This window comes from Notechis scutatus, chromosome 1, assembly GCF_049901735.1.
Source record: "Notechis scutatus isolate UNSWTSFEM ecotype Mainland chromosome 1, rNotScu1.2, whole genome shotgun sequence".
Classification (NCBI taxonomy): Eukaryota; Metazoa; Chordata; class Lepidosauria; order Squamata; family Elapidae; genus Notechis; species Notechis scutatus.
Window position 1 is genome coordinate 87,651,208 of NC_142009.1, and position 13,714 is coordinate 87,664,921.

At 32.4% G+C, this 13,714-nt stretch overlaps 1 protein-coding gene across 2 annotated transcripts in view; it reads right to left on the reverse strand.

Annotated features, from left to right (window-relative positions):
* ADGB (androglobin) overlaps window positions 1-13,714 on the reverse strand; it is an 88,577-nt gene that overhangs the window by 33,300 nt on the left and 41,563 nt on the right. For both annotated transcript variants that reach the window (XM_087970364.1, XM_087970362.1), the window contains 9 exons: window positions 12,967-13,111; window positions 8,839-8,953; window positions 8,203-8,370; window positions 6,394-6,529; window positions 3,792-3,923; window positions 2,112-2,205; window positions 1,711-1,845; window positions 901-1,054; window positions 355-542 (listed from right to left, as the gene is read on the reverse strand). In XM_087970364.1, the coding sequence (XP_087826490.1) occupies window positions 355-542; window positions 901-1,054; window positions 1,711-1,845; window positions 2,112-2,205; window positions 3,792-3,923; window positions 6,394-6,529; window positions 8,203-8,370; window positions 8,839-8,953; window positions 12,967-13,111 (1,267 nt within the window). The remainder of the gene's footprint in view (window positions 1-354; window positions 543-900; window positions 1,055-1,710; window positions 1,846-2,111; window positions 2,206-3,791; window positions 3,924-6,393; window positions 6,530-8,202; window positions 8,371-8,838; window positions 8,954-12,966; window positions 13,112-13,714) is intronic.

The window sequence follows — 13,714 nt, forward strand, 5'->3', positions numbered from 1 at the left end:
ATTAGAAAAATAATATAATGAAATGCACTGATCATGGTGGAAAGAATTGCAAACTGAACTGAAGTAGTTTTTAGTTTAATTGTTAGTATTTATTACCTTTCATTCCATTATTAATTGTAGTATCACCTGCATTTGGCTATTATACTCCCCACACTCATAGAGAAAGGCTGTGTAAATTGTGTCTTTTTCCAGGCTTGCACAATTGTTTTGTAAGCTGCTCCTGAGCATATGAAATACATGTGAAATACTCCTTTTCAAGTACTCGCTCAATCCTCTGATATTACATACTAAACATAATTTCTGTGCATAAAATGTATACTACTATTGCTACTACTACTACTTTTCATATTTTACCTGAATATAATATGCTTATCATTTGGTAGATAATAGTCTTTAACTTCTTTAACAGCAAACATGTTGTTTACAGCTTCACGAGAGAGAAATGGAAGGGGAATGTAAGAACTTATGAGCCGAAGCCTTACTTTCCCAGCTGGCACAGGTGATTCACCGGTCTGAATTTCAGCCATGAAAGTATATCCTTTCTAAAATAAAAAGTTAATTAATTGAAATGTTTAAGATGATACTTAAAAATGAAAGCTTTAAGCTTCCAAGAATTTGGAAGTTTTTCTAATATAGACTATCACTGAGTTTATTTTGAATTGATACTTAAATTAAAATTTTAAATTAAAGATCAAAGCAGTTTCAGCCTAATCAATTTGTCATCACATATTGAGTCAATCTCTTTTAATATTGAACCTTCAGTCTGAATTGTATCACACACTTTTAGTGTGTGTGTGTGTGTGTGTGTGTGTGTGTGCTTGTGTGTAGCAAAAAAAAAGAATGAATGGCAGTAATATGAAGATTGGTATCAAAAATGTTATACAGTATTGTATTTTATACCTTGTTCTTTGTATAAAGATATGGTGCAACTCTGAGAAAGACTCGAGGAATTTCCTGTAATGTGTCATTGTCAACAACATGCAATACACAGGTTGGTACTGTTGAATAAACTTTTGGTACAATAATCATGTCTTCTGGAATGTGAAATACTTCCCTACAATGAAAAGAAGAATTAAAAATAACTTCTTTTATATTAGGATTTTTTGAGTAAGTCTATTTCTAATTTGCTTGCATGGATATCCATAATGTTATAAATATTATAAAACTCTGCTACCAAGCCAATATTTACTTAAATAAACATTTTGGTATATATAAGCTGCTAAGAATTGCCCTGCAGTTCTTTGGACAGTTGACATAGGAAATGTACATTAGGTTGAGAGGTTTTGAAGTAGCCATTGAGTATAGCAATTTAGAAAGAATTTTGACTTTTAGGTTTTTTAAAATTAATGTTCATTTCCCAGGTCAATGGGGAAAAATGAAAGTATTGCTTTACTTTTCAAATAAAAAATACTGAGAAAGTCATATAATAAGTTTCTTTCCATATCTCAGACTTTATAATGAAATTTACTGTTTCATATTTGTGATATGGAAAGCAGAAACTGAAAGAATAATTAAGGGATTTGCCTGAAAGGACACACTTTTAGTTATAAGGCAACATATTAATATATCTGAGATTAGGACAGGTGAACATATAATAGGAAACTTCAGTATGTGAATATTTGTGTCTCAGGCATATTAAGAGAATTAACTGTAAAATAAATTTCATTTCAGATTGCTGGTGGGTTATATCTAACTCAATAATAAACTCACCTGAAGACTACAAACCAAACATTTGATTGTTGATCTCCATAAGTTACAGTATAATCAGCAAAAGTTGTCTTAGTCCATTCATCTTCAAAGCAACGATATTTTTCAACAGACTTACATTTGCTTTTAAATATATCCCTGTAAAAGATAGCACAAAACAATATCAGAATACTAACAGAGACAATGATGAACCAATTATGTTACCTGTGCTATATAAGATGAACACAGGCCATGCAAACACACAACATTAAATAGCAATAACTATTTTATTTATCTGTTTAAAACATTTATACAGCTACTCATCTTAAACCAAACTGTGGGTGGCTACTACATTATGAAAGAATGCTTTCCCCATAAAGGGACACATAGGTTTGACAAATATGATATTGCAAGAGATATATTACCTCAAAAACATCAAAGAACATTGTTCAAAATTTGGCTCAATTACAGCCCACAACTTTTGAAGTGTTTCTTTGACTTTAGCATTGTCTTTTGTGCCTAAAATTACAAAAGGAAAAAAAACAACAACTATTACATAGTGCACGGTGAATATTTGTAGTACAGTGATAATTTGTTTTATCCAAGTATTGTATAGATTTAAATTACTTTCTATCTAATTCTATACATAAGTCAAGATTCAAGGCTAGACCTTAAAATATCTGAATATTTTATCCATGCACATATGAATCAGACTGACTCTGCTTGTGTGACCTCACAATCTTGAGAGGTGGTAATCATGTTTTTCATGATCATTTGTTGTATCCTCAAAGCTGTCTTTTTCAAAAGTTGGACAGAAAACAGACATGTGACTTCCTGAATATTTTTCAAAGTACATTCACATACCAGTTCAACTTTTCAGAATGATCTTTTAATTGGAAAAACTATTTGACAGAGATGAAGAGCTTCAAAAAAGAAATTAACAAAATCCTATGCTACTGGAAGGAATGGTAGCAATAGGTAGAATCCGATCCATACTGTTTAGGCCAAGTATGAGTTTTATTGTGAAACTATTTACTTCGAATTGAAAGATATGAAAATAATGATTTTATGGGATAGTGAAGAAACATAAGCTGGGTAACAAGGCACGTTCAGTAGTAAGGCAAAATTATTTTCTATATCCAACTACCTTTTCAGTCTAGATATTAGTTAAATAAATTCTCAGTTCTGAAAGCTGCTGACATTTTTTCCATAGAATCAAAAGATCAAGAAACAGTAGTCTGTTTATTTTTACATTTTTATTATTAAGTTGGAGTTATACCTTCTGATTGAGGAGAGAAGTTCCTTTTCAGCAATTTCAATATGTCCTTTTGGGAGTCTCTGTGGAAATTTTTTTAACTTCTTATGATACTATATTTTATTTCTTTTTCTTAATTTTTTTGAAGAATTTTGTACTAAACTGCAGGTCTAAAATGTGTTAATCTTAATTTGGTTTTTTTACATTTTTTAATGTGACATATCGAGGGTTGTTTAAAAATAAATCTGGTTTTCTTTTTTTACATGTGATGCATGAAAATGGATAGATGAAATAATCACGAGTAGTCATTCCAAACTAATTAATAGGTGATTCAGGATAATTTTAATATTAGTAATTAGAGTAATTAAGTAGCACTTATTTCTTTCTGTTGTCTAACTAATAATTGGCCAGATGTTTTATAGAAATGTTTTACTCACTTTTTTTTTTTTAATTTGGAGGTATATCAGAAAGTTATACCTGGAAATTGTAATATTTGGATCCTTATTAGCTGATTGTACTTGTAGCTTCAAGTAAACTGAGCTTTGACTAAAAATGTGCTACAAGCATATTTATGGGAATTAAATTTGGCAGATGTGTGGCGACTTCTGAATCTGTCTCCATGTGAATATACTCTTCTCTCTTCCTCACAAAACCTCTTCCCAAGGGGGTTATGTTTTCATTTCTGTCTTTAGTTTAATGAATAATGTTGCTTGGATGCCTCTCTGATACATCATGAAAGAATTAATAATAAATAATTTACATTTCTCCTGATAAATTTTACCCCATACATCCCATTAAAAACTCCCACTGTTTTAAAAATAATGAATAGATTAATTTGGAGAATCCTGACCTGGTTTTCTGCTGTTCATCAATAGCCTGATATAGGTTCCTCTCCATATAGCTTGCAGTTTAACTGCAGCTTCCTCTTCTTCAGTAGTAGACTCTCTATTCTGCCAGAGAAGAACATTTACCTCTGTTGCAACTGAAAATACATAAATACATATATAATATAAACATATCACAACAAAAAATAAATTCATAGAATTCATAAAACACAATGGGTGTCTTGGAATGAAATGTTTTATGATGAACTATCTTTTTTCTTTTAAACAAGGGGTGTCAAACTCGTGGTCCACAGGCTGGATGTGTCATACACTGGCCACGCCCACTCCTGGTTTAGTGAAGGGGGGAAAAGTTGTGATACATCACATGGCGACGTGATATCATAAGTTTGATACCCGTGTTTTAAACTGTTCCATGATCCTATTTGTAAAAATCTTGAGAGAGCTTTTTGCCTGAAAAAGTAGTTAAAATAAATGACTGTGTGACTTTTATAGTATTATGATGAGTTCTATGTATTAACAGTGAACTCTATTCTGTAAGTCCTGATCTTTATGTATCCCAAATTATCTATTTATGCAAAAGAAACAAATACGCATGTTTAAGGATAAGATCCTAAAAAACAGAAACCTCACAAAGATTACAGAGGCATAATAAAAAATGTAAACTCATATCAAAAGGGACAGAAAATAAAACAGCACCATATTATGACCGTATAAATGTGTAGCATGCCCATTGTTAGAATACTGAATGTAATTTTACAAGGATACTGGAAAATGACTGCAAAAAATTGAAATGGAGACATCATATGAATATTTTTCTAATGAAGAAAAGCTTCAAAAGCTGAGTGTCATTTAATTTCATTCAAAGCATGAATATCAACTACAAGAAGATATTATTTAACAAAAGTATATTTAATATATATGATTTAGCAAAGTTAGAAGTATTTTAAATGTATTTTAAACAAATTCACAAGGAAAAAATCAAATAGTCTTGCAACTTTAGGTTTAACAGATTTAGCAGATAATCAGAGTTGGAAGGGACCTTGTTGGTCATCTAGTCCAACCCCCCACCCAAGCGGGAGACCCTACACCATTTCTGACAAATGGCAGTCCAATCTCTTCTTGAAAGTCTCAAGTGATGGTGCTCCCACAATTTCCGAGGGCAAGCTGTTGCATTGGTTGATTGTTCTCACTGTCAGAAAGTTTCTCCTTATTTCCAGGTTAAATCTCTCCTTGTTCAGTTTCCATCCATTATTCTTTGTCTGGCCTACAGGCGCTTTGGAAAATAGCTTGACCACTTCCTCCCTGTGGCAGCCCCTCAAATATTGGAAGATCGCTATCATGTCTCCCCTGATCCTTCTCTTTACTAGACTAGCCAAGCCCAGTTCCTGCAACTGTTCATCGTATGTTTTAGCCTCCAGTCCCCTAATCATCCTGGTTGCTCTTCTCTGTACATTTTCTAGAGTTTCAACATCTTTTTTATAATGTGGTGAACAAAACTGGATGCAGTACTCTAGGCGTGGTCTTACCAAGGCTTTATAGAGTGGTATTAGTACCTCCCTTGATCTTGATTGTATCCCTCTGTTAACACAATTTAGGATTGCATTAGCTTTTTTGGCTGCTGCTGCACACTGCTGGCTCATATTTAGCTGGTTGTCCACTAAGACTCCAAGATCCCTCTCACAGTTACTGCTATTGAGCCTGGTTTCACCCAGTCTATATGTGTACTTTTAGTTTTTCTTGTCTAAGTGTAGGACTTTACTTTTCTCTACATTGAATTTCATTGTAGGTAAGACAGGCATTGTTCTTTTTGTCCGTCAGGAATTAATTAAAACAGAAATTCAATTAAAGTTTCAAAACATATATGACTATAAGTTTTTCAATGATTTTGTTAAGTATCTGCAAATGTTTAGGGCCACTAGATCGTAATTGCAAAAATCCAAAAGACCACTAGAGGGAAAGAAGAGCTAAAGAAAATTCTTAATCTTTATTGTTATTATTTGGTAGCATTGGTGTTGAAATGACTGCAGCTCCAAAATTAGGAAAAAAATTATGAAGAGCATAATTTTAGGCTTTACTTAAAAACTTGAAATCAGTTTATATATTCACAATATGTTTATGTTTTCAGTATTAGACGTCAGCTTTATATAATAGTAGGTAGGACTATGTGAAATGAAGCCATGACCAACACATATTGAAGGCTATGTCCAAACTTCAAAATGCCACTTCGCTGGCTTTCAATCATCAACGGCATACACAAAGAAGGAAATACAGTTAGCAGTACTCTTCATTCACTCTCACTATCTTGGCATGGTTTCTGGGCAAATTCTTCAGACTCACTATTGCTTTCTATTATCAAGGAATGAAAAATGTCCAAAAAATAAAAACGAAACATTTTAAATTCCTCAAATAGGCTTAATAATAAAGATAAGTTAATTAGCCACCTCATTTCAGATGTATGAGGGATAAAAAGGGCATTTACCATTTTAATGAAGCTTAACAATGGTGCTTTTTGTTTGTCAATATTCACTGATCTTCTCCCAAATTCTATTATCAATTAAATATTTAAAGGCAAATATTCCTGATAAATTCCTTCAGACATTATTTTACCTGAGGATTCAGTGTCTTCAAGAGAAACATCACTGAGCTTAAAATCCAGTGTAAAACTTCTGTAAGCAAATTCATAATTGGAAGGAACATTCCCTAATATTTGTTTTATCAGATGCCAAAATGCATTATTAAAAGCCTAAATATATAAAAATAAACAACAGAAAATTATTTAAAATAAGTACACATATACATTTGACATATTATTTTGTATCTAAGTAAACAGGCCATTATTATATTATACACGTGCATTTATTTGGGAACTAGCTTTCATTACGATTGTATAAATGGGTTATTTTTTTATTAGATGAGATTTGATTTGACATCATCCAGTTGTGTTCAGAAGATATTGTAAAATATTTATTCACAGCATCAGATATATTTATCTGATCATAATATATTGGTATAAAAAAAATAAAATTCACACCATCTTAGAGATTTGTAAAAATTAGGTGGTGTTTTGGGAGCATATCTGGGATTAAGACAGATTCCCTGCTTGTAAAAAGTCTTGTCATTTGAGAAGCAACAGCTGCAAAATAACAATAATAACAATAATAACAATAATAACAATAATAACAATAATAACAATAATAACAATAATAACAACAACAACAACAACAATAACAATAACAATAACAACAACAACAACAACAACAACAACTAGTAGTAGTAGTAGTAGTAGTAGTAGTAGTAGTAGTAGTAAGTTTTGAAAAGAAAAAGGTTTGGTTCATCGACATTGCAATACCTGGTATTGAATTGAAGACAAGCAGCAAGAATGAATGACAAGCATGAATTGAAGACAAGCAGCAAGAAAAAAATTACAAAAAAATTACAAAGACTTATAAACCGAAGTTGAGCGACTTTGGAAAAAGAAATCGTGTGTTATCCCAATTGTAATTGGAGCCCTTGGAGCAATACCTAAAGGGCTACCTTGCTATTTGGAAACTCTGAATTTATCAGACTTGAATACCCTGATTCTACAAAAAAACCACGCTACTTGGAACAGCTTATATCCTCTGACGCTACCTTAACAGTTCCTAGATCCTTGATTAGGACTCGAGTTGTTGAGCTACCATACTACTACTACTACTACTACTACTACTACTACTATTCTGTGGAATCATTGGGAATGGGATTCCAAGATCAGATCTACAGCCTCCGAAGACAGGATTACATAGAAAACATGATAAACTTGACTTAGATCCTCTCAGATGATTTGTAAGTGGTATCTGGGCTAGGCTTTTTGTCAGCATTGAAAAATGCCAAGACTTTTCAAATTATTATGAATTAATATCATATTTTCTTAAACATATTAATTAGATGACAGATCCTATTAAGAAACAATAACCATAGAGCATATATAAATAGTCCTGAATTTATGACCACAACTGAATCCAAAATTTCTGTTGCTAAGTGAGAAAGTTGCTAATTGAATTTTGCCCCATTTTATAACCATTCTTGCCACAGTTGTTAAGTGTATGACTACAGTTTTGAAGTTAGTAACACCGTTGTTTAAGTGAATCTGGCTTCCCCATTAATGATGCTTGTCAGAAAGTCGCAAAAGGGATTCACATTTTATTTATTTATTTATCCCAGGACACTGCAACTATCATAAATATACGACAGTTGCCAAACATCCAAATTTTGATCACTTGACTATGGGGATGCTGCAATGGCCTTATGAGGGAAAAGCAATCATAAGTCACTTTTTTCAGTGATGTTGTAACTTGGAACAGTCACTAAATGAACTATTGTAAGTCTAGGACTACCTGTACAAGTTAGTCTTCTTCTGTTTTTGTTTTGTTTTTTTACCTTAGAATGTTCTCTCGCTATTCCTGTGCCATAGAGATCAGGGGGGCAATGTGTTAATTCCAAGGCTTTCATAGCTTTGGGAAGGTTTTCTGCATTCCCATAATTAATTAATACATTTCCAATGGCTTTCATTATAGCAGCAGCTTGTTCCATAAAACGATAGCTTTCCTGGGGGGAGAGAAAGAACTATTTCAACTGCCAAAATCTAAGAACTATTTAAAGTATATTCATATGCCAAATGTATAAGTGGATGTAGTATATACTAACTTATAATGCTTATCAATACCTCTAATCAGTGACACCATCAAAACCCACATGGTATGTGTCATCAGATCTGGACACCATGGATATGATGTGTTATCTAATCTCATCAGGAAAAGGCTGCATGTCATACCTAAAGTTAATGATTAATATAATCATTCCATTGATTGCATTGGCCTATGGTGACCCTAGGATGCAATGCCACTAAAAGCCAATATTTTCAAGCAAGTTCTGGCTGCTTTATTTTTCAAAGCCAAGTATAAAATAAAAATAGAGACTGTAAATAAAATGAAATGAAAAAGGAAACAAAAAACCCACTATAAAGTAAATAATAGTCAATGAGAACACAAATCCAGTTACTATGGTAACAAATACCTTTTCAAGATTTGGTAGAACGATATCCTCTTCACCAAATACACATGGCACCATACTACAGAGATGGATATTGTGTCCTATGGGAGAGCTTGCAGTAAAAAGTAACACGTGGCGGCTATATTTAAAAAAGCAACACACGAAAGTAATTAAAATTTCCAAATATAACATTCACACATAATAGAAAAAAGTGAATATAAAAATTTATGGACTGAAATAAGCAATGCATGGAAGTCTGCATTTCATTTAACCTACAAAAATATTGGTTAAGTTGCAAAATACATATGCATAGCAATATAGATATAATGCCTAATCCAAAATCATTCTGGTAGTTTACCGCAGTAGCTAACATAGTGAGATGGATTCAAATCTTGTGCACTATAGTTTAAGCAAGATGCTCTTTTCTTCTCATTTTTTAAAAATTTACAGTGTGATATTGTTGTATCTTACAAGATTGTTTAACTATAACCAGGTACTGTAGATTTTAGTGACTGAGGCTGTAATTTAAGCATACATTTAAAAGGATCAATTTAATGGAACCCAATTGGAATTACTTCTAATAATAGCCCAGAAAAGCAAACCAAATCAATTCCTGGTACAAATCTTAATTCTTTTATCAATTTATAAGTTGGGCTAAGCAAAGTACCTCTTAATCACAGCACTTAACCAACCAACCAGGACTAGTATAACGGTGTACTGAAATTATTTACTTTATATATCATCATATTTCTAGGCTCCTATATTACTTTAGTACTTGCCTTCTCAGCCACCCTCACTTAACAAAAGTGGAAAACTCCAAGTAGTTTCTTTTTAAATGCACATTCTTAGTCAACTGAATTTGGTTGGAGAAGGCAAGTACTAAAGGAGCCAAGACAAATAGTGTTTTATTAAATAAATCTTTCCATCTTTGTGCAAGCAAGAATTTTGCTATAGTTATCATATACAAAACCAAGTTCCATAACATTTTTCCAACTGTTTGTCCATCAGTCCATAAAGAAAAACCTTTGGTCTCAATTGTATATTAATCTTGAACGTCCTCTGAATCAGTATTTGAATCCAGCATTTTCTAACTTTCTTACATTTCCACCAAACATGATAAATAGCTTTTCTTGTTAGCCATATTTCAAATATAAATTTGAAGTGCTTTCATACATTGTAGACAATTTCTCTAGTGACATATACCAATGATACATCCTTTTGTAAAAAGTCTCTTTACAATTATAACATATTATAAATTTCAGTCCTTTCATATTTTCTTATTGTTTCATCTGAATAATCAGTTTTAGTCCACTTTATCATAAATTCTTTCACTTGTTCTGTTTCAAATTTCAATAAAAGTTTATACATTTTCGCAGTTACACATTTATCATTTGTGCACAAGTCTATTTCAAACTCAGTTTTATAATTTTCAAATCATTATTTTATCTTTTTAAATCTTTCTAATAATTATGAATAAGAGAACCATTGGCAACTATAACCCTCCACCACCAATTATTCTTTTGGCTTTACATCCTCCTTGACAAAAAATATTTCCCATCTATAAAATGCTTTACGGCTAAGGGTCATAACGGTGTTCTGGGGTAAAACATGCTTGATATCTATATTTTTCATGTGGTACATGTAACATAATGTTCTTTAAAATCCTTGTTAATCTTGAGTTTATTGTACCACAAATATCCATGCCACCCAAATCTTAGGTCATGTTGTTCTCATTCCAAGAGATTTCACTCTAAAAGCAATGTTACTCTTTTATCCAAACCAAACAGCAAGATGCATCATTTCAAAGCAGGTAAATCCAATCCTCCTCTTTCCTTTGCATGTTGTAACATTTTATATTTAACTCATGTTTTTTCCCTGTCACACAAATTTATATATATACTTCTGCTACTGCTTAAATGGAGCATCAGTTATCAAATCACATATTTTTTGAAATAAAAACATCATTCTAGGCAGGACATTCATTTCTATCACAGAAATTCTTCTCAACAATGACGATGGTAGTTTCTCCCATCTTAAGATGTCTTTTTAAACTTAATTTCACATCTTAATGGAGTTATTTTGAAATAACAGACAATTCATATTATATTTTATCTTCTCAAATCCCAGCACCCATTTTATTTATCAATTCTGTTTAATCTTGTATTTTCATATATTTTTGTTAACATCTTCATCTTCTATTTATTATTCCTCAAATCTGCTTAATGCACCAAATTCTTCGTTATTGGCAAAAGTTCTTAACATATAAGTTTATTTTTTAATCTTTACTCCCACAATCTTAACATCTTGTCTTTCACTATTTTACAGGGTTTTCTTAAATCTTCATTAATAATTATTTCTACTTTCTGTGAAGTAGAAATTAATCTTGCCCATTTTAGAAAGTTCTTGCCAAAATTCATATATTCAAGAACTTTGAGCAAAAAAGCCCACTTCAAATTATCAAAGGTCTTCTATGCATTTAAGAAAACTTATGCAGATTATTTTTATTATATTGTTCCAAAATATCCAAAACATTTCTAACACTCTTCTTTAACTGTCTTTTAAGTAAAAACTCACACTGATCCTCATGAATAAATTGTTACAAAACTAGTTTAGCAAGATTCCTTAGCAAGAATCATTGTGAACAACTTGTAGTCTTGATTTAGTAAGTCAAATTTTGTCCTTCTTTATATATTAATACTATATTGGCCTCTTTCAAACTCTCTGTCATCTTTTGTGCCTGTAAGATAGAGTTCATCATGCTTTGTAAAGGTAATAAAAATTCATCCTCAAAACTTTTATAATAAGGTCCAGTTAATCCATGTGCTCCAGCCACTTTCTTAGTTTAATCCTTTTTATAGCTTTGGAAACTTCCCTTATTGTTACAGGTCCATTCATAATTTGTCTTTGCTTCTCTGTAATCTTTGGTAAATTTTGTTTCTTTAAATACTTATGTTTTCTCTAGACAGATATGTTGGGTTTGTGCACAGCCACCTAAGTTCCACTAAGCAGATAATCACTTAATCATGATATGTCGCTTCTTTCTCAGGATAGCTTTTGGATTTCTTTAATCTATTGAAGCTCATTTATCTTCCACGGTGTTTTATGTTATCAATGTTTTATGGTATCAAGCTTTGTTTGGTATCAAGCTTCCTTTCAGTAGCTGAAAGGAAGAGCTTGATACCAGTTTCTCAGTTCTACTGTCTCTCATCTTATTGCTTCTTAAGTTGGTGACCTTCTTCAGGAATCAGGTGTTGCCTCTGTCAAAGAGTTTCCCTCCTCTGGTTTAGTATTCTCTTACTCTCTCTGCTTTCTCCTGGGGAGAGTCAACTGTCTTGCCTGGGAACTTTTTATCTTCCCAGATGCATCTCTCCTCAACTGCATACACTTTCTCCTCCAATGAAGAAATAACTTGCATTTGAGCAGGTGTATTTTGAGTCTTCTTCAGTCAAGAAGATAAACATTACATAAACTTTGCAAGTCATAATGAAGCTTCTCTCAGTATTTATATTGCTCTTAGTTTCTCTGCTTATTCCCTTAACAACTTGGATGCATTTTTCTCTGTTTTCTTACTCTCTTTACAAGTTGCCAAGAGGTGCTTCTCTAGTTGAGCACTGCTTTGGACTGAAAGAAGATAGGGACAAAAAGAGACAAGTAGACATAAACCATCTTTCTTCTTGACCTTTCTTGCTAAGCTGTGGTTTTCAAGTTATTGAAAAAAGGGTAGTGTGTAATTCTTGTATGATTTCCTTTTAAATAATCCATCAAAGCTTATACAATCAAAACAGAAAAGAAGAAGGGAAATGAAGAATTCTCAAGGCATGTGTCCAAATGGTTGCATAAACATATAAAATGCACGTGGTAAACAAATATAAGATCATGTTTACAGAGATAACAAATCAATGCCTCATAATGCACAACATATATACGATAGCTATATAATATATTCTCCCCTGTTACAGAGCTTTTATACCTCCAATCTCACCTGCAAAAAACAACAACAGCAGGATGTTATTGCATTCAGGTTCTGTTTTGTGTGGATTCCCTTTCAATTGTCACCTATCTTGCTACTATGGGAACAGTCAAACCTTTGATCTTATTCAGAATAATATTTCTGTTCTTTAATGAGTGACATAGAAAGAAACCAGCACATACCCAGCAGGAAGACTTATTACAGCAGCTTTAGTAGCATATGTGTGGATCTTCAGGATTAACTGCCCTGGAGATAAATGTTTCCATGAGAAACTTTCAACCATGAGAAACCCCATGGGAACAATTTGGTTTTCTTTCTGTACAAGTGCTAGAAAAGTAGAAAACAGGACATATATTTATAAATACGATATAGACATACCTCTTTTTATAAATTAAATACAAACCAGCACAAAATTTGTTGTATTTAAATATCAGGGAAATTTAGTTTATATATTCCAGCAAACAATCTTTGTACTGAATAAGCTGAATAAGTAAAAAAAGGCACATCATTTATTGTGCTTTGAATTTACTTAGGCATCATACCAGGATATGCCATGAATTCAGAACTCTATTCAGTTAAAAAAAGGGTAATCCAATATAATCTTATACATTACTACCAAGAAATCCCACTGAATTTAAAAGAAACATATTGTGCCATAACTAAGAATAAGATTGGGACCAAACATACTTTCCTCTATTTCTTCTCACTTTGAACAGATACGGTGTAATTCAAATAATGAAAATGCCAGTAATATTTCTATGCCCCCCTTTCCCTCCTTGTTCAATGAAATTTCCATTTTCAATTGAATGATACAGAGACACTTGCTTTTGGGGGGTGGATCCTTAAATCAGTGGTCCCCAACCTTTTTATGCCGCGGCCCGGTACCGGCATCAGCTGGGCGCCGCCATCTTGTTTTGATGAAAAAGTGCT